This window comes from Tachysurus vachellii, chromosome 9 (assembly GCF_030014155.1).
Source record: "Tachysurus vachellii isolate PV-2020 chromosome 9, HZAU_Pvac_v1, whole genome shotgun sequence".
Classification (NCBI taxonomy): Eukaryota; Metazoa; Chordata; class Actinopteri; order Siluriformes; family Bagridae; genus Tachysurus; species Tachysurus vachellii.
In genome coordinates this window covers 25,397,565-25,423,906 of record NC_083468.1, presented here as the reverse complement: position 1 = coordinate 25,423,906, position 26,342 = coordinate 25,397,565, and the positions used below count along the sequence as shown (strand labels likewise).

General features: G+C 40.0%; 4 protein-coding genes across 4 annotated transcripts; 2 read left to right on the top strand and 2 right to left on the bottom strand.

Annotated features, from left to right (window-relative positions):
• The first annotated feature begins 27 nt into the window (after nucleotides 1-27).
• On the top strand, nucleotides 28-4,917 carry LOC132851460 (extracellular calcium-sensing receptor-like). The gene is made up of 6 exons (XM_060878358.1): nucleotides 28-155; nucleotides 478-787; nucleotides 1,947-2,765; nucleotides 2,886-3,113; nucleotides 3,339-3,462; nucleotides 4,013-4,917. Exons 1-6 carry the CDS (start codon nucleotides 52-54, stop codon nucleotides 4,915-4,917), a joined length of 2,490 nt encoding a protein of 829 aa, XP_060734341.1. The 5' UTR covers nucleotides 28-51.
• A 1,412-nt stretch (nucleotides 4,918-6,329) lies between these two features.
• On the bottom strand, nucleotides 6,330-10,177 carry LOC132851719 (extracellular calcium-sensing receptor-like). Its single transcript, XM_060878705.1, has 6 exons — nucleotides 10,026-10,177; nucleotides 9,598-9,889; nucleotides 8,551-9,381; nucleotides 7,629-7,856; nucleotides 7,331-7,454; nucleotides 6,330-7,243 (listed from the first exon to the last, which is right to left on the bottom strand). Exons 1-6 carry the CDS (start codon nucleotides 10,133-10,135, stop codon nucleotides 6,330-6,332), a joined length of 2,499 nt encoding a protein of 832 aa, XP_060734688.1. The 5' UTR covers nucleotides 10,136-10,177.
• Nucleotides 10,178-12,161: 1,984 nt separating this feature from the next.
• On the top strand, nucleotides 12,162-19,963 carry LOC132851158 (extracellular calcium-sensing receptor-like). Its single transcript, XM_060877796.1, has 6 exons — nucleotides 12,162-12,391; nucleotides 12,691-13,000; nucleotides 13,880-14,698; nucleotides 14,801-15,028; nucleotides 15,588-15,711; nucleotides 19,065-19,963. Exons 1-6 carry the CDS (start codon nucleotides 12,162-12,164, stop codon nucleotides 19,961-19,963), a joined length of 2,610 nt encoding a protein of 869 aa, XP_060733779.1.
• Nucleotides 19,964-21,540: 1,577 nt separating this feature from the next.
• On the bottom strand, nucleotides 21,541-25,376 carry LOC132851718 (extracellular calcium-sensing receptor-like). Its single transcript, XM_060878703.1, has 6 exons — nucleotides 25,315-25,376; nucleotides 24,885-25,179; nucleotides 23,936-24,721; nucleotides 23,372-23,596; nucleotides 23,150-23,273; nucleotides 21,541-22,454 (listed from the first exon to the last, which is right to left on the bottom strand). The coding sequence occupies exons 1-6, from the start codon at nucleotides 25,359-25,361 to the stop codon at nucleotides 21,541-21,543; spliced, it is 2,391 nt and encodes a 796-aa protein (XP_060734686.1). The 5' UTR covers nucleotides 25,362-25,376.
• Nucleotides 25,377-26,342: the final 966 nt, after the last annotated feature.

Below are 26,342 nucleotides of genomic sequence, written 5' to 3'. Positions count from 1 at the left end.
TCAAGCAGTGGCTGTCAGAGAATAGGGGAGTTTGATTCTCATGTGCTGGAGATGGATGGAGATGTTCTTCTTGGAGGGCTCTTCCCCCTGCATTACATAGCTCCAGAACCTGATTATGTTTTGACAGACCGACCACAGGTTCAGAGGTGTAGTGGGTGAGTGGCTTGTTCTAATAGTGAACAGACTTTGGAAGTGAGACTTCCACATATGAGACAACATGAGAGCTCCAGAACAGAATTCTTGTATTAGTCACTAAGCAATTTATGGTTCTGGTTCTGTCTCCTTTTAAAACACAGTGCTAAATTTTTAAATGGAAAATTCACAGATAAACTGATAATAGGTAAAAGTAAGTCTATGCAGTTCTATATGGTATGAAACATTGATTTTTTTTTTAATCCTAATTATGTTTTTATTTCATTACATTTTCAGATTGTTTTTATTTCTTTCTTACACAACTATGTACATCTGTCATTTCAGATTTGACCTGAGGGCTTTCCGCTGGGTCCAGACCATGGTGTTTGCTATTGAGGAGATAAACAGGAACCCCAGGCTTTTGCCAGGTATGAAGCTGGGTTATCGGATTCTGGACAGCTGTGATCATGTCCACACTAGTCTACAGAGTGCATTCTCTCTGGTTAATGGATCTTCTACAGTTCAGCAAGAGAGCTCTGCAGCCAGGAATGTTCTTTGCCTCTCTAAAGCTCCTGTTCCAGCAATCATAGGCCTAGCATCATCTTCACCATCCCGAGCTGTAGCCCAAACATTTGGGCCTTTTCAGATCCCTATGGTAAGCTTGAAATAAAAGATGCTGAGAGTGACGTAAAAAAGCAAACATTGGAATGTTAAATCAAAATTTGACAAAAGTGTATTCACTCAACTCTTTCTTTGTTATCTTAAAAAATGTTTTATTTTCCTCTTATTGTAATTCCCTCACAACCCCAGTGCCTGTCTGTACCTTCAGTTTTGATACACAGTGCAGCACCATGGAAAATTAACTGACTGATTTTACAGTATGTACAGTAATGTGTTTCATGTGCATTAAAATAATAAACAATAATATACGAATAATTTAATGCAGGATATTTATTAAAATAAATCATATAAAATATCAATATATTAAATATAAAGAGCATATATAGGAAAAATAAAGACATTAAACTGAAATCTGTAATTTAATATAAAAATATGTATAATTTAATAAAAGCACATGCACTAATCATCAGATAATAATCTCCATAATAGGAACAGTTGTACCTGGGTCTTAATAACTTTTATTCTTGTTGACCCAGAAGTTAAACCATATATTATCTTTTGCTTTTTAAATTCTGCTTTTTTCCCTATTTTGCTAGATTTCATAATTCTTTCAATGTGCAATGATATAATACTTTTGTTTTGATGTTTTGGTGTATAATCCTTAAACTAGATGCCTAATTGTTTTACACACAATCAGTAAGGGTACATTATTATTATTATTATTATTATTATTATTATTATTATTATTATTATTATTATTATTATTATTATCAGGCCCAGTATATGATTATCTTAGAACACTGTTAGAAATAATGATGACACCTAGTTAATAACTCTCACTGAATGATTTGCTTATTAAAGCTAAATTAATGTGATGTTTACATATCATTTAACTATAATTTACATCTCCTACACATGTTCATCTGTAAAGGCCCTATCTGATCTATTATATCAATTATCATAGTCCTAACCCAATCAAAAAATATAGAATTGTTCTTTCATTTGCTTTGACTTATAGGAGTAAAGAGTTAGGTCTTACTTTATCTTACAGAATGTAAAATAATGTTTAATCACAAATTGTTTGGTATGCTCACATAGTTGTACAGAAATGAACTGAAAAAATACATTTTTGTAAATTAATGAGAAACTTTATCTGTGTCTCTCATTCCCTCTCTCTATTTAACTGTTTCCAGATCAGCTACTTTGCAACTTGCACATGTCTGACTGATAAGAAAGTGTACCCAACTTTCCTCCGCACTGTCCCCAGTGATGTTTTCCAGGTACAGGCTCTGGTGCAGTTGATGGCCCATTTTAACTGGCGCTGGGTGGGCACAATTGGCACAGAGGATGACTATAGCCGTTATGGTATCCAAGCCTTTACTGAGCAGCTGGAAGCATGGGGTGGTTGCGTGGCTTTTCACCGCACCATTCCCAAAGCACCCACGCCAAAACAGATCAGTTCCATAATTGATGCCCTAAAGGCCTCCACAGCCCGAGTTATTGTGGTTTTTGCCACAGAAGGTCAACTTCTTGAGCTCCTATCAGAGGTGGCATTGAGAAATCTGACAGGCTGGCAGTGGGTTGCAAGTGAAGCCTGGGTAACTGCCAGTGTTCTTACAGCTCCTGTGTTTCAGCATGTGTTAACTGGGACCCTGGGATTTTCCTTTAGGGGTGCAAATATCTCTGGGCTGTTTGAGTTTCTTCTGAGAGTACGTCCCTTAGATAACCCAGGATCAGCCTTCACTAACATGTTCTGGGAAGAACAGTTCAACTGCCGGCTGGGTTATGCCACCAGTGAGGGCTTGGACAGGCCACTTTGTACTGGTTTGGAGACTCTGGAGCAGGTTGAAAGCAGCTACACAAGTGTGACTCCGGTGCGGGTTTCATATAATGTTTATAAGGCAGTTTATGCAATTGCTCATGCTCTGCACAGCCTCCTTCAATGCAAATTTATAGCACAGGCCTCTGACCAGAGAAGCTGTAACACTGGGGCAGAATTCACACCTGGAGAGGTGATACGACAGAATTTGCTTTCTTAATATTGCATGTGGCAAAAATACATAATATTGGATGCTATTTTTTTAATTGTAAGCACTATCCATATTGATTATATTCATATATTTTATTTACAGTTGCTTGATCACCTGAAGAGAGTGAACTTCACAAACCAGTTTGGGGAAAAGGTTTATTTTGATGAAAATGGAGAGCCAGTTCCTCTCTATGACATCATAAACTGGCAAAAAGATGGACGAGGCGGAATCAGGTTTCAGAAAGTGGGCAGTTATGATGGTTCGGCCCCCCACTGGCAACAGCTCAATATTGACATGGACTTGATAGAGTGGACAGAAGGCCAGAGTCAGGTGTAAACAATATTAAAAACCTATTTAGTTTAATATTTGTTAAATACTTGCTAAATTTTACATACAGGTACAGTTCTCACAGGCATATGCAATTAATAATTATTTGCATATATCTATGCAATTAATAAATCTTAAAAATATGCATCAGGCCTTTATTATTATTTCACACTGCGTAACTTACTAGTTGGACTTTCAGTACTAATTTCAGTGTGCATTGTCCTACAGGTGCCTTCATCTCTGTGCACAGCCCCCTGTCCTCCTGGGACTCGACAGGCCACACGACCAGGCCAACCCATCTGCTGTTTTGACTGTCTGCCCTGCACAGAGGGAGAGTTCACCAATATATCAGGTATATTTATAGTATCAACACAATAGTAGCAACATTTAAATTATCAACACAAATTCTAAGTGTTTAAATAATTACGTTTAATACTTTACCAAATTCTTTCATTTTCTTTACCTTTTAATTTTGTTTTATTTTTCTAAGATACTCTTAATGCAATATCTAAAATACTCTGTGAAACCGGGTGATGAATATGACATACATAAGGTATTAATTTTTATACCACACTCCGTTTCCCTAAACTTCGATCTGATTGGTCATAGGGTGTGTAATTGCACCTGGTTAATAGATTACAATAATAGACTCATTGTAATGTGCTATAATTTCTATAGTATAGTGGCAGACAATCCGCACATCTACAGTAAGTGAAGTGTATTGAAGAGAAATGTATAATCATTCCTATGGTCCTAAGCATAAGCATCCTGTAACCAGACAATTCCAATTTATGTAAGTAGTTTATAGTGACAGCACCATGATTCAGAGTTAATACTTTCTTTTGAAGCATTTAAAAAATACAAATTAATTCTTGAAAGAAATGTGTGTGTGTTTCTTGCAGGAGCCACAGAATGTATCCGGTGTCCTCTGTACTTCTGGTCCAATGCTGAGCGTGTGGCTTGTGTGGCAGGCATAGAGGAATTCCTTTCCTTTCAGGAGGTCATGGGTGTCATCCTTGTTAGCCTGTCCCTCCTGGGAGTTTCTGCAGCAACTGCTGTCTCTGTAATCTTTTTCCTTTTCAGATCCACACCTATAGTCAAAGCCAACAATTCAGAGCTGAGTTTCCTGCTTTTGCTGTCACTGAAACTCTGCTTTCTCTGTTCATTGGTATTTCTGGGCCGGCCTTCGATGTGGTCCTGTCAAGCACGACAGGCAGCGTTTGGCATCAGTTTTGTCCTTTGCATCTCCTGCATCCTGGTCAAAACCATTGTGGTGCTACTGGCTTTCCATTCCACCATGCCTGGCTCCAGTTCCCTCAAACGATTCGGACCTCCTCAGCAAAGAGCATTTATTGTCAGTTGCACTGCAGGCCAAGCCATACTCTGCGTTAGCTGGTTAGCATTAGCGCCCCCTTACCCTTTTAAAAATACATCTTACCAGGGTGGACGGATCATACTGGAGTGTAAGGATGTCTGGCCTCTGGGATTCTACTTAGTGCTTGGTTATATCGGTTTCCTGTCCTGTGTTTGCTTCATTCTGGCCTTTTTGGGACGGAAACTTCCAGGTACATTTAACGAGGCCAAGTTGATTACATTCAGTATGCTGATCTTTTTTGCTGTTTGGATCTCATTCATACCTGCATACAACAGCACCCCAGGGAAATACACAGTAGCAGTGGAAGTATTTGCCATCCTGGCCTCCACATTTGGATTGCTTTTCTGTATCTTTGCTCCTAAATGTTACATTATACTGCTGAGGCCTGAACTCAATACCAAAAAAGGAATGACTGGAAAAACATCAAAATAAACGTTTCTGGTTCTTATAATTGCAGTTTCCATTACACAATCTGTACACAGAAAGTAGACACTATTTAGATCTTGTATTTCTCTGTACTGAAATTTATAACATGGTACGATACTAAACATTTTCAATAAATATACATGTAATTGTTCATGTTCAATAAATGCAAGCTGGTTTGAAATAAAGTTTATTTTGTAAATAACAGCTGCTAATGTTGGACAAAGTCTTTTTCTTAAATTTCAATTTGTTGGAATCTATTTCAGAAATGGAATTTAAAAGTCAAAAAGAATCAGGAGAAACAGATTTTATTTACTGTTATCATATTTGCACATCCATAAAGGTTTCATGCAATCCATTACCTTGTACATTCATTCATTCATTCATTTTCTACCACTTATCCGAACTACCTCGGGTCACGGGGAGCCTGTGCCTATCTCAGGCGTCATCAGGCATCAAGGCAGGATACATCCTGGACGGAGTGCCAACCCATCACAGGGCACACACACACTCTCATTCACTCACGCACTCACACACTACGGACAATTTTCCAGAGATGCCAATCAACCTACCATGCATGTCTTTGGACCGGGGGAGGAAACCGGAGTACCCGGAAGAAACCCCCGAGGCACGGGGAGAACATGCAAACTCCACACACATAAGGCGGAGGTTGGAATCGAACCCCGACCCTGGAGGTGTGAGGCGAACGTGCTAACCACTAAGCCACCGTGCCCCCCCGACCTTGTACATCTCAATTAAAATTAAAGTACTGTTAATAAAGACTGATGCCCACTTTAGTATCCAACTGGAAATGAAAAAAGGACACACAGATCAATAAATGTTCATTAAAATATGAGATTCTGAATGGTTTTCAATGTAGAATAAAACAATTATTAAGTAGCATGTAGATTTCTGGATATTAAACTTTCATTTTTATTGAGCATGAAATCTTTATTTATTGCAATTTAAAAATATTTATAAAACTGAACCTACTCGTACGCTTGTCTGTCGCCATGATAAATTACAATAATCAGCCATTACGTTAAAATCACATGCAGTTCCTTAAAGCCCCTTAACCACCCCACTACCCTTTTCTGTTTTGTATTTGAATGGTAGGATTTCTAAAAGCATAACCTAAAGAAGTATGGAATCTGTCCATTATTAAGGTCTCTTTGAAGTAGGAAATCACTTCTTGATTTTGGGTGCTTGGGTGTCTGTGATTTGTATGATTCTATGAAAGAAATAGAAAAACAATAATTTTATGATTTTTGTGATTATTATTTTAGTCCTCTTTTTTTTTTCAGATCTTCCTTATGCTCCAGTAAATTTTACACAATATACCATAAATGATGATTTTTTAGTCATATCATTAAGCAGGCAACTGAATTATGTTCAATTATCCAGCAGTAATACATTTGTAGCTATTTGTTTTGTGGTGCTCGACCCATGATGGCCTTTTTGGTGTTCCGCTCAGGGTGTAAGAGTATAATGTAGCACTTTGGAGCAAATATTGCTACCAGTAGCCCAAAACTAGATGCCAAAATAGCAAAGACCTCTACAGCCACAGAGTACTTCCCTGGAGAGCTGACGTACGCAGGCACAAAGGTGATCCACACGGCACAAAATATCAGCATGCTAAAGGTGATGAATTTGGCTTCGTTAAAGTTATCTGGCAGGTTCCTCGCTAAGAAGGCCAGAAGAAAGCTTACAGCAGCCAGCAGGCCAATGTAGCCTAACAGAGTTGCAAACCCCATCACAGAACCCACAGCACATTCAAAGACTATTTTTGAACTGATGTAGCGAGTGTTTTTGTGGGGTGTAGGAGATGCTGTAGCCAACCAGACTGTACATATAACCACCTGGAGGGCTGTGAGGACCAGAACTGTACCTCGCTGTTGGGCCACCCCGAACCACTTCATTGCATTTTGGCCTTCTGGCTTAGAGGACTTAAACACAGCCACAACCACCATGGTTTTGACCAGGATGCTGGAGACGCTCAATACAAAGCTGATACCAAATGCCACATGCCTCAGTTGGCATGTCCACAATTGAGGCTGGCCAATGAACAGCAGCACACACAGGAAGCACGATTTGAGTGACAGGAGCAGCAGGAAACTCAGCTCAGAGTTGTTTGCACGGACCACAGGAGTGTGACGGTGGTGCACAAACACAATCAGAACCCCAGTACAGAAACAGGTGCCAAACAGGGAAGCTGTTGCTAAGGAGATGCCTAGTGGTTCTTCATAGGACAGGAATTCCACTTCCTTAGGGACACAACGATCCTTCTCTGGGCTGGACCAGAACTCATCAGGACACACAATGCATTCATTTGAATCTGAGTGCGAAAGATAAAAAAACAGTCCCTAAACCTTTTAACATTATGCTCTATTATTTACAAGACATAAAGGTCATGATTACTTACCTGTTGTGTTACTTATTTCTCCATCAGCACAGGGCAGACAGTCAAAGCAGCAGATTGGCATGCCCTTCTGTCTCGCTCTTCTGGTGCCCAGGGGGCAGCTTTCACTGCAAACAGACCTCGGTGGCTATGAAATGGAGAGTCATCAAATCAGCGATGCAAACTTTAAAAAAGTAATGACTAGAAATAATAAATGAACAAAGAAAAGAAAAAAACATTGCAGTTTTCTAAATGTAATTAACAAATACACCAGGTTTATAACACATTATATGGTTCCTATTATTTTTATGATTATATTTACTTTCTTTATCTCAAAGTTCCAGAACAATGCATCTTCATTCAGTGTTAGCACACGGTCTGTGTGCGCAGCTTCATCCACCACACCAACTGTGTGGAGCCTCATCGAACCATCTAGGTTTGGCTGCCAGTTCATGATATCATAGAGAGACAGAGGATTGCCATTCTTGTCAAAGGATACGTGGTCCCCAAAGCCAGTGGTGAAATTAACTCTCTGAATGTAATGGACAACCTTTACAGTGATTAGAAAAGATATGACAGGCAGATAAGTCATGTTAATGATGCCTTTGATTGACAAGAACATTTTTCCTGCAATATAAACTAATTTTTTTTAGAACATTGCTTCACATACAGGGATTAAGAAAAAGAAAATTAAGTAAATCCTGGTTGTAGATTGCAAAAACATGCATATACAGTCCCCTCAAAAGAACTGAAGCAGCAATGAATTGGAAAGGCAATTCTTATGTTTGTGCTGTGCAACAAAGACATATGGGTTTAAAAAGAATATGGGAGTTTTGGATTGCCTTGTATTTATATCTTAAACCACATAAAACACAGAACAATCAGTCTAACAAGACAGAACACATAATAAATAAAATAAAACAGGACAAACCTTGATAACAAGAAGTAAAAATTAGTTTGATTTTTTGTTCTGTTTAAAATTGAGTGGTCTGATCAGTGGTCATTATGTACATAAAAGAACAAGAAAATAAAATAAAAAATGAAATTAAATTCTATTCTCATATACTGAACATCTTATGATCTCAATCCTAAATGTCTTCAGTCTACAGCAAAAAGAAATGAACTGGTTTGCTCTGAGTTCTTATAGATTAACAGGGGACTGCAAATCTATAATTGTGTACTGTATATTTCTTCTCACTGCAACATGTGTGAAATTTATGCATGTGTGTATTCATCAGTTTCACCTGCCAAGGCTGCAGGGTAGATATTTTGGCACAGCTTTGACCATGAAAGGGCCCTTTGCCCTCCTCACACTGTGTCAGGTCATGAAGGGCATGAGCTAGTGCATACACTGCTTTATATACATTATAAGAAGCCCTTAGTTCAGACATATCACTGTATGCTGTATTTGTGCTGCTCAGATCTTCATTCCCTGTGCACAACATTTTCTGCTCTTCACCAGCTGCCTGCATGCCGTCTGAATCAAACCTACATCTGAACATCGCCTGCCAAAAGAGCTGCACCATGTTGTTTGCAGGCTGCATGTCAAGATGCAATCGTAGTAGAAAGTTCCGGAGCCCTGCAATCTCTCCCCGACGAATGGCAATGCCTAGAGTTCCTCCAAGGAATGGTAGCAGGTGTTGAGTACGGAAGACGGGTGAAGTAGCCCAGGCTTCACTAGCTATCCATTGTTTACCTGTTACATTGTTCAGAAATACTTCATGCATTATTGGCACCAAGTAAGCATCAGTAGAAATCACCACCACCACCTTGGCTGTGGAGGATTTGATCACTTTGACAATGCGCTCCGCATCTCTGCGGTTGTTGTCCTTTGGCAGCATCTCAGAAAATGCCACACAGCCACCTAGCTGTTCCTGAACATCCTGGTGGAAGGCATTGGCAGCATGGATACCATAGTCATCATTGCTGTACACCAGGCCCACCCAGGTCCAACCAAAATATTTCAGAATTTGGACAATGGCACGGACCTGGAAAGCGTCACTTGGAATTGTCCTGAAAAAGGAGGGGAACTGATGCCGATCAGTGAGACAGGAGCAAGTGGCAAAGTAGCTTACCTGATGAAAAGTGAGGCAGAACAGGAAAGTAGTCAAAGGTAAGGAAAGTGCAAAAATAAGGCACATATAAAATGACAGAACAAGAGAAATATAGCATTTTAAAAGTATAATTACTTTCATCATTTTAGTACAAAGATTCAATTCAATTTATATAAAAACAAACTCTTTTTTTAATCAATTTCCGATAAGCAAACTGGTCTTTCCCTGAATCTGTACCATAGGCACTCGAAACAACCCCAGCACACTAGAGATAGCAATAGAATGAGTGGAACCCGGGTCCCCCACTATCCCAATCACCGGTGGAGAACTGGTGCAATGCAGTCCAGAGGCAATTTCATCAGTTCCACTGATCAGGGCTGTGGCTGCCCGAAATGCCACAGCAAGTGTCACACAGTTATCATACAGATGGTAGCCCAGTGTGATGTTAGGAAGCAGGTTGGGATTTCTATTGATCTCATCAATAGCAAAAACCATAGTCATTGCCTGCTGGAAGCTTGCCAAGTCAAACCTGCATCAATATCACACACAAAGAAATAAATCATATGAGTGAAATCAAGTGCATTAAATCAATTGTGTATAAGTGCTGCTGTATTTTTCTTTGAGCACGAGAGTGCACTGACAATAGCTTTGTCAAACCCACTCACTGTTGACAATGGGGTTGTTCCGGTTCACTTGTAAAGCTTAAATCTGGAAACACAGCATCAAAGTTGACTGCAAATAAGCCTCCCAGAATAAGGTCTCCATCCTGTTGCATCCCATTTAGTTTGAAGTGGCCCCGGAGCTGACAATATCCTGAGTCTATGTCCAAGCCAGTGGCTGAATATGTGGTGAAGGAGAGGGCGAATGATGAGCTCCAGGCTAAGTACAGACACAGACATGAAATAGGACACATGTCTCTCTCTCTCTCTCTCTCTCTCCTTGACTTTCTGTGGTAAATGTATGGAGTTTTATATAGCTGCTGAAGTCATGTGGGAAATTATGACATCATATTTTCATGAATATATGACTTATATTGTTTTATATGATTCATGCAATCTTAAAAAAAGTGATTATTATCACTTTATAATATTTAGTTCTGATTCTTTCGAATAACTTCTTTGCTAATCATTATTCCGTGTAAACATATTTACTGTATACTATTTGCCCTGAAATATATAATGACTTGATAATAAGCACTTGACAGATACAAGACAGAATGGCATATGCCATATAAGTCACCATATTAGTGTATGTTGTGTAACACTATCCACCACAAATCACTGCAATTTCTGCTAATACATGAGTCATTTAGACTACCTGGTAAATCTTAGTGTCCCAATGAACTGGCACCCAAACATATTATTAAGAATTTTCACTCACTTCACCAACGTTAAAAGCTAAGAGTACTCAGTCCAATACAATGCAGAACGTAAAAATTATGAGAGGAAATAGAAAATAATATACCGTACATCTAAATGAATGCGTTTATCCCGGATTCAACTGCACAACTAGAGACATCACATTAGAAATCAAGACAAAACTAGATGATAAATAGATTGGATAAACAAAATTATTGGAACAACTTACTTCGGGGGGCACGGTGGCTTAGTGGTTAGCACGTTCGCCTCACACCTCCAGGGTTGGGGGTTCAATTCCTGCCTCCGCCTTGTGTGTGTGGAGTTTGCATGTTCTCCCCGTGCCTCGGGGGTTTCCTCCGGGTACTCCGGTTTCCTCCCCCGGTCCAAAGACATGCATGGTAGGTTGATTGGCAGCTCTGGAAAATTGTCCATAGTGTGTGATTGCGTGAGTGAATGCGTGAGTGAAACACCGTCCAGGGTGTATCCTGCCTTGATGCCCGATGACGCCTGAGATAGGCACAGGCTCCCCGTGACCCGAGGTAGTTCAGATAGGCGGTAGAAAATTAATGAATGAATTAACTTACTTTGGTTCATTAAAGATTACAGACCGATTCTATAGATTTGCATTTGCTTTCACTGTAGATGCCTGGGAGAGTAAGATTTATTAATGTTTGTAAATATGAACAATCTGTTCCAGAGACTTGGGACAGCAAAAATAACCATAAAATGGCAACTGTTTAAAGACAGGAGAAGTTTAATAGTGCAGATAAGGTCACAGATTGAGACTAGTCAAAATGGATAGATCAACATACTGAAAATAGATCAACAAATAGATCAATATCAAAATAGATCAACATACTGAAAACCCTTAAACTCAATTTCCTATCTGACTATTAAGCAGTGTGGAGAGTCACACTTACCATGAGGCCTTGTGACACAGAATGTCAAGGTATATCACTTCAAAATGTCATGTCACATATCTATTTCCGCTACAATATTAAAGTAAGTTCAACCAGATCCTGCAGATGGCAATATTGGACAAGCATTTATTAATATTGCAGAATTTAACACAATTCCCTGCATATGTTTGAATATTCCACAGGTTCATTATCAATTATAAACAGGGCACTTGACAATTCCTGTTTACATTTGTGGCACTTTCTTATACAAAGTGACTTTTATTATATAAATGGGTATCTGAGGGATAAGGTCCTTGCTCAAGGTTGAATAAGTTCTAGAACATAATAAGTCTTTTCAGTGCTCAGGTCATTGTTTTCTTCCCTTAAAGCTTCCTCCTTCCTCATTAGCCTATGCTGATGTCAGTCACCTATGAAACCAGATGACATAACTTTAAGTTCTTTTATAAAGCAGAGTCTTCCAGTTTGTCATACACTCTAAGCATGCCCATGACTTCACCCAGGAGCCTCTGTGATGCTTGGGGATATGCCATTGGGTGAGGGTGAGCTGGCACTGTTGGCTATATTTTTACTCCTCTGGCCCAAGGTTCAGTCCTCAGAGTCAAGCAGTGGCTGTCAGAGAATAGGGGAGTTTGATTCTCATGTGCTGGAGATGGATGGAGATGTTATTCTTGGAGGGCTCTTCCCCCTGCATTACATAGCTCCAGAACCTGATTATGTTTTGACAGACCGACCACAGGTTCAGAGGTGTAGTGGGTGAGTGATAATACATGTATCTGAAAGTGAGACATCCACATGAAAGGAACATGACAGTTTGGTTCCAGTACAGAATGCCGGTATTAGTCACAATAGATCATTAGTTCTGGCTCTGTCAATGTTCTACACATGGTGGGTTTTTTTAATGGAAAATGAAGAAATAAACTGCCAAATGGGTAAAAGCAAGTCTATGCTGTGCTCTACGATGTGTTTATTCCAAATTGTTTTGTCACCTCAGTATTTCTTTTCCAGGCTTTTTCCTTCCTTTCTTACACAACTACGTGCATCTGTCGTTTCAGATTTGACCTGAGGGCTTTCCGCTGGGTCCAGACCATGGTGTTTGCTATTGAGGAGATAAACAGGAACCCCAGCCTTTTGCCAGGTATGAAGCTGGGTTATCGGATTCTGGACAGCTGTGATCATGTCCACACTAGTCTACAGAGTGCATTCTCTCTGGTTAATGGATCTTCTACAGTTCAGCAAGAGAGCTCTGCTGCCAGGAATGTTCTTTGCCTCTCTAAAGCTCCTGTTCCAGCAATCATAGGCCTAGCATCATCTTCACCATCCCGAGCTGTAGCCCAAACATTTGGGCCTTTACAGATCCCTATGGTGAGCTTTGTTCTATAGCGAGGGAAATAAACCTAACACTGCCATGTTATATTTAATTTACTCTCTTGAGGAAAACGAATTGTTTGATATTGGAGTATGTACAATAATTACAATCAATAAGATTTTGTATTTGCAATACAATATTATACAGTAATAATGTGAGAATCTGTAGATTCCATTGTCCTTTTACTGTGTAATGATATATTGAATCTTTTATTTTTAGAATATAATAATGATTATTAATCACACATAGTAATGACACTGAGGATAGAACTACTTGGTGTGTATTAAAAGAGTGAGTTGCAATGAACAGAACAATTTAATTGAACGAAATAGCAATTATGATAGTAAAAGCCAGGATGTTTGTTTTTTTTGTTTGTTTGTTTGTTGAATATTTTAATATTTCTTTATAATAGGCCACATTATATGAGTATTTTGAGAAATACATACTAGGTAACATTGGTCTTAATTGACCCTCATTAAATGATTTGCTTCACTAAAACATATTTACTGTGAAATCCTACATGTTATTTTGCTATAATTTACTTCTTCTCCACATCTTTGGAAAGCCCCTTTTAATCCATGCTAAAGTTTAAGTGTGTAATAAAATTCTGTTTAATAGACATTGTGCTTATGCAGACGCAAACTATAATTCACAATCCATTTTTTTCACTTGCTTTGATTTACAGTGGTGGATTGATAGTTCTTATTGTACTTAAAATATGAACTTAAAATATTGTTGAATTATCAGTCAAGTCTTCTAATGATAACGTCAGAATCATTATTGTGCTTAGTTTGAATGAAAATGTGCAGTGGCTCCTGGTTATGATAATGACTGAAATAATCTTTTATTCCCTCTCTCTATTTAACTGTTTCCAGATCAGCTACTTTGCAACTTGCACATGTCTGACTGATAAGAAAGTGTACCCAACTTTCCTCCGCACTGTCCCCAGTGATGTTTTCCAGGTACAGGCTCTGGTGCAGTTGATGGCCCATTTTAACTGGCGCTGGGTGGGCACAATTGGCACAGAGGATGACTATAGCCGTTATGGTATCCAAGCCTTTACTGAGCAGCTGGAAGCATGGGGTGGTTGTGTGGATTTTCACCGCACTATTCCCGAAGCACCCACGCCAAAACAGATCAGTTCCATAATTGATGCCCTGAAGGCCTCCACAGCCCGAGTTATTGTGATATTTGCCTCCGAAGTTCAACTTCTAGAGCTCTTTTCAGAGATGGCATTGAGAAACCTGACAGGCTGGCAGTGGGTTGCAAGTGAATCCTGGGTAGCTGCCAGTGTTCTTACAGCTCCTGTGTTTCAGCACGTGTTAACTGGGACCCTGGGATTTTCCATTAGGGGTGCAAATATCTCTGGGCTGTTTGAGTTTCTTCTGAGAGTACGTCCCTCAGATAACCCAGGATCAGCCTTTACTAACATGTTCTGGCAAGAACAGTTCAACTGCCGGCTGGGTTATGCCACCAGTGAGGGCTTGGACAGGCCACTTTGTACTGGTTTGGAGACTCTGGAGCAGGTTGAAAGCAGCTACACAAGTGTGACTCCGGTGCGGGTTTCATATAATGTTTATAAGGCAGTTTATGCAATTGCTCATGCTCTGCACAGCCTCCTTCAATGCACATTTATAGCACAGGCCTCTGACCAGAGAAGCTGTAACATTGGGGCAGAATTCACACCTGGACAGGTGATATTATCATACATTGATTTCTACTTATATTGCAAAATATTTGTTTTGTTATATCTTACTTAGTCCATGCTCATTATTTATTTTTCATTTTATTTACAGTTGCTTGATCACCTGAAGAGAGTGAACTTCACAAACCAGTTTGGGGAAAAGGTTTATTTTGATGAAAATGGAGAGCCAATACCTGTCTATGACATCATAAACTGGCAAAAAGATGGACGAGGCGGAATCAGGTTTCAGAAAGTGGGCAGTTATGATGGTTCGGCCCCCCACTGGCAACAGCTCAATATGGACATGGACTTGATAAAGTGGACAGGAGGGCAGAGTCAGGTCAGAGCCACATGTGTTTGTTAATTCCTCAAATCCTGACCTTGAATAATATGTAGAACATGTTAATAGAATGGGGGGCATGGTGGCTTAGTGGTTAGCACGTTGGCCTCACACCTCCAGGGTTGGGGGTTCGATTCCCGCCTCCTCCTTGTGTGTGTGGAGTTTGCATGTTCTCCCCGTGCCTCTGGGGTTTCCTCCGGGTACTCCGGTTTCCTCCCCCGGTCCAAAGACATGCATGGTAGGTTGATTGGCATCTCTGGAAAATTGTCCATAGGGTGTGAGTGTGTGAGTGAATGAGAGTGTGTGCGTGTGCCGTGATGGGTTGGCACTCCGTCCAGGGTGTATCCTGCCTTGATGCCCAATGACACCTGAGATAGGCACAGCCTCCCAGTGACACGAGGTAGTTCGGATAAGCGGTAGAAAATGAATGAATGAATGAATGAATGAATGAATGTTAATAGAACATCCTAGGTTTCATTTCACACTTGCTAGTACATGTAGGTCATTTTACTTCCCTGTGAATTTTTCCAAGTTAATTTCAGTGTACATTGTCCTACAGGTGCCTTCATCTCTGTGCACAGCCCCCTGTGCTCCTGGGACTCGACAGGCCACACGACCAGGCCAACCCATCTGCTGTTTTGACTGTCTGCCCTGCACAGAGGGAGAGTTCACCAATATATCAGGTAAAAAGGAACAAATGCACTACATCGCAGTGAAGACATGTAGTGATGTTCACATAAATATATTCTTAATTAGTTTTTATAGTGTCAACAAAAATCCTGCTTTGTTAATTAAGAAATTTTAATACTTTTATTTAGTTTTTGTACAGTGCATTCAGAAAGTATTCAGAACCTCTTAATTCTCCATTAGTTTTTTCAATGTTGCTGTGTTGTAGCCTGATAATACAATCATTCAAATTCTTTTGTTGTTTTTATTAATCTTTACTCAGTACCCCAAAATGACAAAGTGAAAACAGAGCCCTAGAAATTTCTTTAAATTTATTAAAAAGAACATACTGAACTAGATTTGTAAAGTTCGTAGCGACAAACTTTGATGTTGGCTTTGACAATGCAAGTATTCGCAAAGGGCGGTGCGTTTTGGAGGCGAGTGGACATAAGGGTCAGTGTTACTTTTTGTGACGTGACATCATCAGAATACCTGTGAGGGCATTCCCCTCATTGTTCTGAGTGTTTTGATATGTCACATGTCCATGTTGTAAAAAGTTTTTTGATTTTGCATATTTTGGGGGCGGGGCTGCAATTTAAACCTTTGTTCAGAGTATCACCCTAAAGGAGCTGGTCGAGTTTGGTGTAGATAGTTTGAAAGCTTGCCGAGTTATAAACCTCCAAAGTTTATAATGGGAGTCTATGGGAAAAAAAGGCCAATTTGAGACCCGGTACCGGAAGTACCGGTACTCGGATCACTTAAAAAAGTAATAGCAACAAACTTCAGACCAGTGTCTACAACATATCCGAATTTGGTGCATGTGGCTCAAAAGCCCTAGGAGGAGTTACTCTTGATAAATTTTGGTCTAAGCTTAAATAGGAAAACAGAATGTTGGCTTCTACAAAGCCAACATAATTAGCACATGTACATAAGTACTCAGACTGTTCATTGAAGTGCCTTTGGCATCAATTACAGCATATGATCAAACTAGTTTTTCACACCAGAACATGTTGATTTTCTGATATTCTTCTTTGCAAATCCTTTCATGCTTGGTCAGGATGGATGGGGACCGTCAGTGGACAGCCATTTTCAAGTGTCTCCAGACATGTTTAATAGGGTTCAAGTTAGTGTTCATTTCGTCATTCATTCATTCATGTTCTACCACTTATCCGAACTACCTCGGGTCACGGGGAGCCTGTGCCTATCTCAGGCGTCATCGGGCATCAAGGCAGGATACACCCTGGACGGAGTGCCAACCCATCACAGGGCAAACACACACACGTTAATTTTGTTACCTATTTTTAATTTAGTCTTAGTCTTGTGCCAAATGTCCTTGTTAGTTTTAGTCATATTTAGTCATTCACATATCTTTTTTTGTTAGTCAAGTTTTAGTCGACTAAATGTCTCGTCATTTTAGTCTAGTTTTAGTCAAAAGAATACTCAAGGTATCTTAGTCAAGTTTTAGTCGACTAAAAGTCTTTTAATTTTAGTCTAGTTTTAGTCAAAAAATTGTAGTATTTTTTTTTAAATAACACATTATTACTGAGATTATTACTGATAAACATTTCAGTAAAAAAAGTGTTTCACATATGTTTCACTCGAACTTGACTGTACATCACATTTTTTACTTTATTGATACTGCTTTTAATCGTAATGCAAAGACCGGTCATCGGGACATAAGCTGTCATGTACAATAAAAGAGCCTGCGCAGCGACAGGAAATATAATTTAACACAAAAAGCCTGACTAGACCAGGGGTGGACTTATGCTCAGGATTTTTTTTTTTTTGAGCGGCGTGTGGACGAATTCTTTCTACACACACACTAAACAGCGCGAAGCCCCGAACTCGTTGTGAATATTTTAAATGCGTAACAGCTGATGAAAAAGCAGAGACAATTGTAGACGAAAATGAAGAGAGATTTTATCTTAGTTTTTATTTTATACAAAACATTTTCGTCTCATCTTTTTTCGTCAACAATAATGCATGTTAATTTAGTCTTAGTCAGCGTTTTTGGACAGTGGTGCAGTCTTGTCATCGTCTCGTCTTAGTCATGAAAAAAAAGGTTGTTGACGAACATATTTCGTCTCGTCTCGTCTGACGAAATTAACACTAGTTCAAGTCAGGTCGCTGGCTGGTCCACTCTAGGGCATTCACAGAGTTGTCTCTAAGCCACACCTCTGTTGTCTTGTCTGTGTGCTTAGGGTTGTACATTACATTGGAATGTGAACCTTCGGCCCACTCTGAGGTCATGAGCACTGTGAAACAGGTTTTTATCGAGGATAAAATAAAGCACAATGCTCCATTCAACTTTTCCTTAACCCTGTCCAGTCTCCCAGCCCCTGCTGCTGAAAAACACCCTCTAAGTATAATGCTGCCACCACTATGCTTCACTGTTAAGATGGTATTGGGCAGGCGATAAGTGGTGCCTGGTTAACATTAAGAATTGAGACAAAACAGTTCAATCGTGGTTTTATCAGACTAGAAAATCTTTTTTTCACAATTTTAGAATCAATCCATCAAGTGCTTTTTTGCAAACTGCTTCTCTTTTTTTTTCACTGAAAATCGGTCAAGGGCTGAAGGGTCAGAGAACCTTCTCCAATCTCCACACAGGATCTCTGGAGCAAAGCGCTTCTCCCCTAATTTCTCAGTTTGCCAGAGTGACCAGCTCTTGGAAGAGTCTTGGTTGTGCCGTACTGAGTGTTTGAATGTGGAATTGAAATAATTGAAGTATCACTTATAAAATTTTTTTAAGCATTTAAATTTTAGCAACATTGGGCATGGTGGCTTAGTGGTTAGCACGTTCGCCTCACACCTCCAGGGTTGGGGGTTCGATTCCCGCCTCCGCCTTGTGTGTGTGGAGTTTGCATATTCTCCCCGTGCCTCGGGGGTTTCCTCCGGGTACTCCGGTTTCCTCCCCCGGTCCAAAGACATGCATGGTAGGTTGATTGGCGTCTCTGGAAAATTGTCCATAGTGTGTGATTGCGTGAGTGAATGAGAGTGTGTGTGTGTCCTGCGATAGGTTGGCACTCCATCCAGGATGTATCCTGCCTTGATGCCCGATGACGCCTGAGATAGGCACAGGCTCCCCGTGACCCGAGGTAGTTCGGATAAGCGGTAGAAAATGAGTGAGTGAGAGAATTTAAGCAACTAAATTATCCAGAAAAAAACATTCACCTAGTTTACTTCAAGAGAAAGTGATGAAACATTAAGCATATAAACATTCAGTTGAATATATTGTATGGTGTTTCTTAATACAGGAAATGCAATTGTTGACAGATAAATGAAGAAGAATAAGAATAAGAAGAATAGAACAGCTGATGTAGAAAACAACATGCGGTATGCTTTACAAAAATGTGTGTGTTTCTTGCAGGAGCCACAGAATGTATCCGGTGTCCTCTGTACTTCTGGTCCAATGCTGAGCGTGTGGCTTGTGTGGCAGGCATAGAGGAATTCCTTTCCTTTCAGGAGGTCATGGGTGTCATCCTTGTTAGCCTGTCCCTCCTGGGAGTTGCTGCAGCAACTGCTGTCTCTGTAATCTTTTTCCTTTTCAGATCCACACCTATAGTCAAAGCCAACAATTCAGAGCTGAGTTTCCTACTTTTGCTGTCACTGAAACTCTGCTTTCTCTGTTCGTTGGTATTTCTGGGCCGGCCTTCGATGTGGTCCTGTCAGGCACGACAGGCAGCGTTTGGCATCAGTTTTGTCCTTTGCATCTCCTGCATCCTGGTCAAAACCATTGTGGTGCTACTGGCTTTCCATTCCACCATGCCTGGCTCCAGTTCCCTCAAACGATTCGGACCTCCTCAGCAAAGAGCATTTATTGTCAGTTGCACTGCAGGCCAAGCCATACTCTGCGTTAGCTGGTTAGCATTAGAGCCCCCTTACCCTTTTAAAAATACATCTTACCAGGGCGGACGGATCATACTGGAGTGTAAGGATGTCTGGCCTCTGGGATTCTACTTGGTGCTTGGTTATATTGGTTTCCTGTCCTGTGTTTGCTTCATTCTGGCCTTTTTGGGACGGAATCTTCCAGGTACATTTAACGAGGCCAAGTTGATTACATTCAGTATGCTGATCTTTTTTGCTGTTTGGATCTCATTTATACCTGCATACAACAGCACCCCAGGGAAATACACAGTAGCAGTGGAAGTATTTGCCATCCTGGCCTCCACTTTTGGATTGCTTTTCTGTATCTTTGCTCCTAAATGTTACATTATACTGCTGAGGCCTGAACTCAATACCAAAAAAGGAATGACTGGAAAAACATAAATAAACTATTCCCATTTTGCTGCTTGTAGTTAACTAATTGTGATTGTTCTATTCTATAAGCTGAGCAGTGATTTTGTGCTCTCATAGAATCTATCATAGGAAATGAAATCATAGGTTATACCCAGTAAGGCAAGGGCTACTGTAGCTCTAGTATTTCGCTGTCTTGGAATTTACAATACACACAGTACAATACAATATACATTCAGTAACAATGCTGTGATATTAATAGGAATAATCATGTAAATGCAATCTGATAAGAATCAAATATTTTAACTTTATTTTTAAAGAAGAACGGGTCGCACAGAAGCCTTTATTATTGCCACATATACATTACAGCACAGTGGAATTCTTTTCTTCACATACCCCAACTGAGGAGGTTGGGGTCAGAGTGCAGGGGCAGCTACAATTCAGCACCCCTGGAGCAGAGGGGTTGAGGGCCTTGCTCAAGGGCCCAGCAGTGGCAGCTTGGCTGTGCTGGGCCTTGAACCCCGATCCTCTGATCAACAACCCAGAGCCTTAACCCGTTGAGCCACCACTGCCCCTAAAGCCCTATTCGGACGGGATTAGCTTTACGTGGGGACGTGGGGGTAAAGTAATTATGACCAGAGCTTCTCTGTGATTTTAGTCCCGTCCGAATGTGCCATCTCGGTAATCATTACGGACAATGTCAGTAAAGATTACGGCGACTTTTACCTTCTGTAAAAAGGTCCGGAAAAATTACCTCAGGTAATACTAATCCCGTCCGAATAGACCCATTGTAAATATGTACGGTAAAATTCCGTCATTTCCTGTTTAAAAGTAGTTTTTCGCGTATTTTGCAAGCATGGAGGCGCCATGTTGTCTGTTTGCGCACGTGATAACAGGAAGTAACGTCATACGCACATGACGACAAGGAAGTTACCGTGGTGCGTAAAGCGAGTTACCCCTCCCACTTCTGCTAGTTTTACTGAGATGTCTTGTCCCGTGCGAATTGGACAATTAATATTACAGACGTCCTGAGGTAAAATTGCATTACTCCACATCCCCACGTAAAACTAATCCCGTCCGAATAGGGCTTAAGAGTCAAACAATCAGAGAAAAAAAGATATTCATATACTATGTTCCATATCTGCATGAATATATTTGTATTAATCTGTTTAATAAACTGTCATATACACCTGCAGCTTAGAAGCTTTGACATATTGAGCAGTTAACTATTAAAGTTGATTTATACTTTAATGTCTAATCGGAAATGGAAAATGGGCAACATACAGTTCAATGAAAGTTCATTAGAATCAGAGACAATTGAATTGATATAAAATCTTTTAGCATAAAAAAATGTAATTTTTGATGAAAAAAATGATGTGCATGTAAAAACATTAATAAAGTTGACCCTATTATTATTATTATATATGTTACTAATGCAAACACAATCATATGTATTCCTTGTCAACACTTTGACTCTTTAGATAGTAATTTAAAAAAAATACATTTCTAAAAGAATATCTGTGAATTTTGGAAACTATGCATGCAAAACCATCATAAATTGTAACAAAATGTCAGAACTTCGTGTTACCTTTGCTTTTTATTTGAGGCTTTTAAAGAGCCTTAGCGGGTACTTTACCCATAAGGTGCTTTTTGGTATTCTGATCTGGCCTAAAAATAATGATGAAACATTTGGGAGCAAAAATACAAATAATCAAACCAAAACTTGAAGCCAAAATAGCAAATATCTCTACAGCTACAGTGAATTTTCCAGGAGAGCTGACATAAGCAGGAATAAATGTGATCCAAACTGCACAGAATATCAGCATGCTGAATGTGATGAATTTGGCTTCATTAAAATTATCAGGCAGCTTCCTAGCTAGAAAAGCCAAGATAAAACACAAAAGTGCCAAGACTCCTATATATCCCAGTACAGCCCAGAATCCAATGGTAGAACCCAAGCCACACTCTAAGATAATTCTTTCCTTGTACTGTTTTATGTTTTTGAAAGGGAAAGGAGGAGATATTGTTAACCAAAGTACACAAATAAGAACCTGTATGAGAGTGAAGGCGAGTACACTGAGTCTCTGCTGTGGTGGTCCAAACCATTTCATTACATCACTGCCTGGAAGTGTAGCCCTGAAGGCCATTAGAACAACTAACGTTTTCCCCAGAACACAGGAGATGCAGAGCACAAATGTGATCCCAAACGCTGTGTGGCGCAGCATACAGGACCACTCAGATGGCTGTCCAATGAAAGTAAGTGAACAAAGAAAACACAAAGTCAAAGAAAAAAGCAATAAAAAGCTCAGCTCAGAGTTGTTGGCTTTAACAATAGGAGATGCCCTGTGCTTGTAAAAGACAGCAGCCACACACACAGCCATGAAGGCCCCAGCGATGGAGAACACTGTTAGGATGATGCTGAGAGTGTCGTCCCAGGACAAGAACTCAACAGGCTTGGGGAGGCAGCTGTCTTGCTTGATGTTGGGCCAAAACTCAGGAGAACAGCGCAAACAATCCAATGAATCTAGGAGCAAGATCACAATGTTTTAATATATCAAGGCTTGTACTGTAGGACACACTTTTAGAATTTACATTACAGTAGAACAATGGAATAATGAAGCTAGGCATCATAACAATCATCTTAACAATCTTTTCAAAAGGATTAGACAATATTGGATGGATCATATCCATGTTAATAGATGTTTTCTGCTATGTACTGAGCAGTGCCAAAATGTTGTTATTTCATAGAATGAGAATGAAATATGTGGACACGTGACCAATAACAGCCATATGTGCTTGTTAAACATTCCATTATAGACTTACTCCCTCTTTGGTGTTATTATAGCCTTCATTCTTCTGATGAAGGATTTTCGCTAGAATTTGGAACAAGACTTGTGTTCATTCAGCTACAAGAGCATTATTGAGCTCAGGCACTGATGTTGGGTGAGGAGGCCTGGTGCACAGTCAGTGTTCCAATCAGAATTTTTAAATAGAGTCTAATTCCTCAACCATCTCTTTATGGACCTTGCTTTAATCACAGGGACATTTTAAAAATGGAACAGTTTTAAATGCTAGTTCGAATGCTACAGATGACAAATACATTTTGTTTTCCAAACTTTGTCAACACTTTGGAGAAGAACCACATATGGGCGTGATGGTCAGGTGTTTTCATACTTTTAGCCATATAGTGTATACTTTCATATAATATGTATTTACAACCTGTGTTGTTGCTAATCTCTCCTTCAGCACACTGAATACAGTCATAACAGCACACAGGCCTTCCCTTCTGCACAGCTTTTCTTGTGCCTGGAGGACAGCGTTCACTGCACACAGACTTTGGTACCTATTCAAAAATATATACAAAATGTACAGAGCTCAAAATTGATGTGTGATGGAGAAATTTTGTAATCCTGTTGTTTTTCAAACACAGTTAGACTTCACCTCTGTTTGTGCACCAACCCAAATGATATTTCTGGTCATTCTGAACTCCTGTCCTGTTGGTTTGGATGAATCATATTGGCCCACTGTTATGAAATTCAAACTGCCATCCTTATCAACCTGCCAATTTATGAGTTCATATAGAGCCGGAGGGTCTCCGTTCGAATCAAATGAGACCTGAAATCCATTTCTTGTAGTAAAGGTCAGTCTCCTGAGCTGGTTACGGATCTGCAGTGGTGGACACAATTTCATGAATGTTTCTGGAGTTAAAAGTGGGGTTTTTTAATTCTTTATTATTATTATTTTAACAAATCCTATGGACCCCTTCAGCATTTTGTTTGATAAATATTACGTATTTGTTACAGCCATTCCATTAATTATTATTTATATCTCAATGATATAAAAGCCATTTAAATCCAAGATACTTGTCGCTCACACACGCGCACACGCGCACACACACACACACACACACACACACACACACACACACACACAAATAATTATCACTCAGTAATGCATATCAATGCTTAAATTCTAACAAGTATATATGTGATAAATGTTTTATACCTGCCATGGTGTAAATTTTATATTTTTGTCACATTGGGTGTCGTTACAAATTAATCCGTGTATAGCATACGCTATGGCATATGCTGCTTTATACACCATATTGGTGACGCGCAACTGAGACGTGTCTGTATACGCGTTATTCAGGGCACGGATGTCCTCACTGCCATCACACAGCCGTGGGCCCTCAGTGACATCTGTTTGCCCTTTAAGTTTACAGCTGAACGAGCTTTCCCAAAATTCTGTTAACATAGGTGATTTTAATGCTTCTGTTGGCGTCAGGTCTAGCAGAAACTCACGAAACCCAGGTATAACTGACTTGGGAATCCCGAACCCTATAGCGCCGGCGCACATGTTATAGCGCAGCAACTCGGGCTCTATGATCCACGTTTCGCTTCCAATCCACTGAAGCGGCGGTGGTGGCTGTCGTGCCAGCTCCTCTAAGAGAAACCTCATGTCTCCAGATGCAATAAATGCTACTATAACGCGGGCTGTTGATCTGCGGATCACGTTTGCCACTCTTTCTAGTTTACTACGCGGTTGTGTCCTATAGTAAGCCTCAGAATACTCCACACAAATCCCCTCCGCTTGCGCAGCCTTTAGAAACGACGCCATTCCATAATTTCCATAATCGGAGTCGCTGCGCACTGCTCCTATCCATGTCCAACCAAAATGCTTGACCATTTTTGCCAGTGCAGCTGCTTGGTGTTGGTCACTAGGTATGGTCCTAAAGAAGGCAGGATACTGCAGTTTATCACTCAGACATGAGCAGGTCGCGTAATGACTCACCTGTAATCCAAACAGTGCAGAAAGGAGCAGTTACATCAGTATTTTTGTTAAACCTATTTGCGCATCGCGTATTTTATGGTATTTATAATTGAAAAAAAGTAACTCATAAATATTTTAATAATATATATTACAGAAAACGGAATAGCCTTTAATTAATGTTGACCTGTGGAATTCCAAAAAGCCCTAGTGTTCTAGCCATGCTTATTGATGGCGTGGACGCAGATTCGCCTATGATCGCAGGTGCAGCTGCAGATTTTGAACATATATCTGTGTCATTAAATGCTGACTCCACGCCGTTTGCGAACTGAAACGCAACTTTTATAGACATGGGCACAGAAGAGCATGAATCGTGTATCTGGTATCCTAACGTGATGCCTGGTAGGAGATCTGATCTGTTGTTGATCTCGTGGATACTGAACTGCATGGCACGGGCAAAGCGGAGTTCTCTGAAATCCATACTGTTAGGAAACAATAAGATATAAAAAATCACCTTAAACAAAACATCAGTCTATGTTGCTTTATGTAATATTTTTGGTCGTCTTTTTGAAATATATACAAATAATTGTTGTAATCATTTCACTCCACACACAGACCTTCCCGAGCACTGGAGCTGTGATGGCTGCCAGGTGTAAGTGTTCATTTCTGATCTGGTGTAGTAATGAATAGAGAAAATCCCTCCAATCACGAAGTCTCCATCCATAAAAATGCCAGGTGCCTGAGGATCGGTCCAGAGTCTGCAGCTAATAGGGTTAGGTTTACATACTGCAGTGTTGGGCAAGGTTACACAAAGAATTGACAGGAAAGGCATCAATCTAAAAATGAGCTGCATGGCATAATCAGTGGCACACAACATTCTGAAGGGTAAGACAGTTGGTCACGTTTCTTTAAATAGTCCTCTTGCTTTGATGCTCCATGTTTTTTGTTTTTTTTTATTGGCGTGTGGGTGTGATTGGGCCCAAAGGGGCATGCTTATTCAGTATTCAGAAGTAATTCAGTTTTTCTGTACATACATATACATACGAAATATATATACTTACATTATATTCAGTCTTATAAGGAAATTCTTGTACATTTTTTTCAAAAGAATTTTGGAGCCACAGAAGTTCTGGAGACTTTGACACGTTTCGGCTTATTATTTTAATATTTTTTATTCATTCATTCATTCATTCATTTTCTACCGCTTATCCGAACTACCTCGGGTCACGGGGAGCCTGTGCCTATCTCAGGCATCAAGGCAGAATACACCCTGGACGGAGTGCCAACCCATCACAGGGCACACACAGACTCTCATTCACTCACGCAGTACTTACAATTTTCCAGAGATGCCAATCAACCTACCATGCATGTCTTTTGACCCAGGGAGGAAACCGGAGTACCCGGAGGAAACCCCCCGAGGCGCGGGGAGAACGCAAACTACACACACACAAGGTGGAGGCGGGAATCGAACCCCGACCCTGGAGGTGTGAGGTGAACGTGCTAACCACTAAGCCACCGTGCCCACCTAATATTTTTTAAAGATACATTATTGTTGTATTTTTGCCAGAAATGTCACATTCTTATCTGTTTACATTCTTTTAAATTAATAAAAATCCAAGCATTATTATTCATTCATTCATTTATT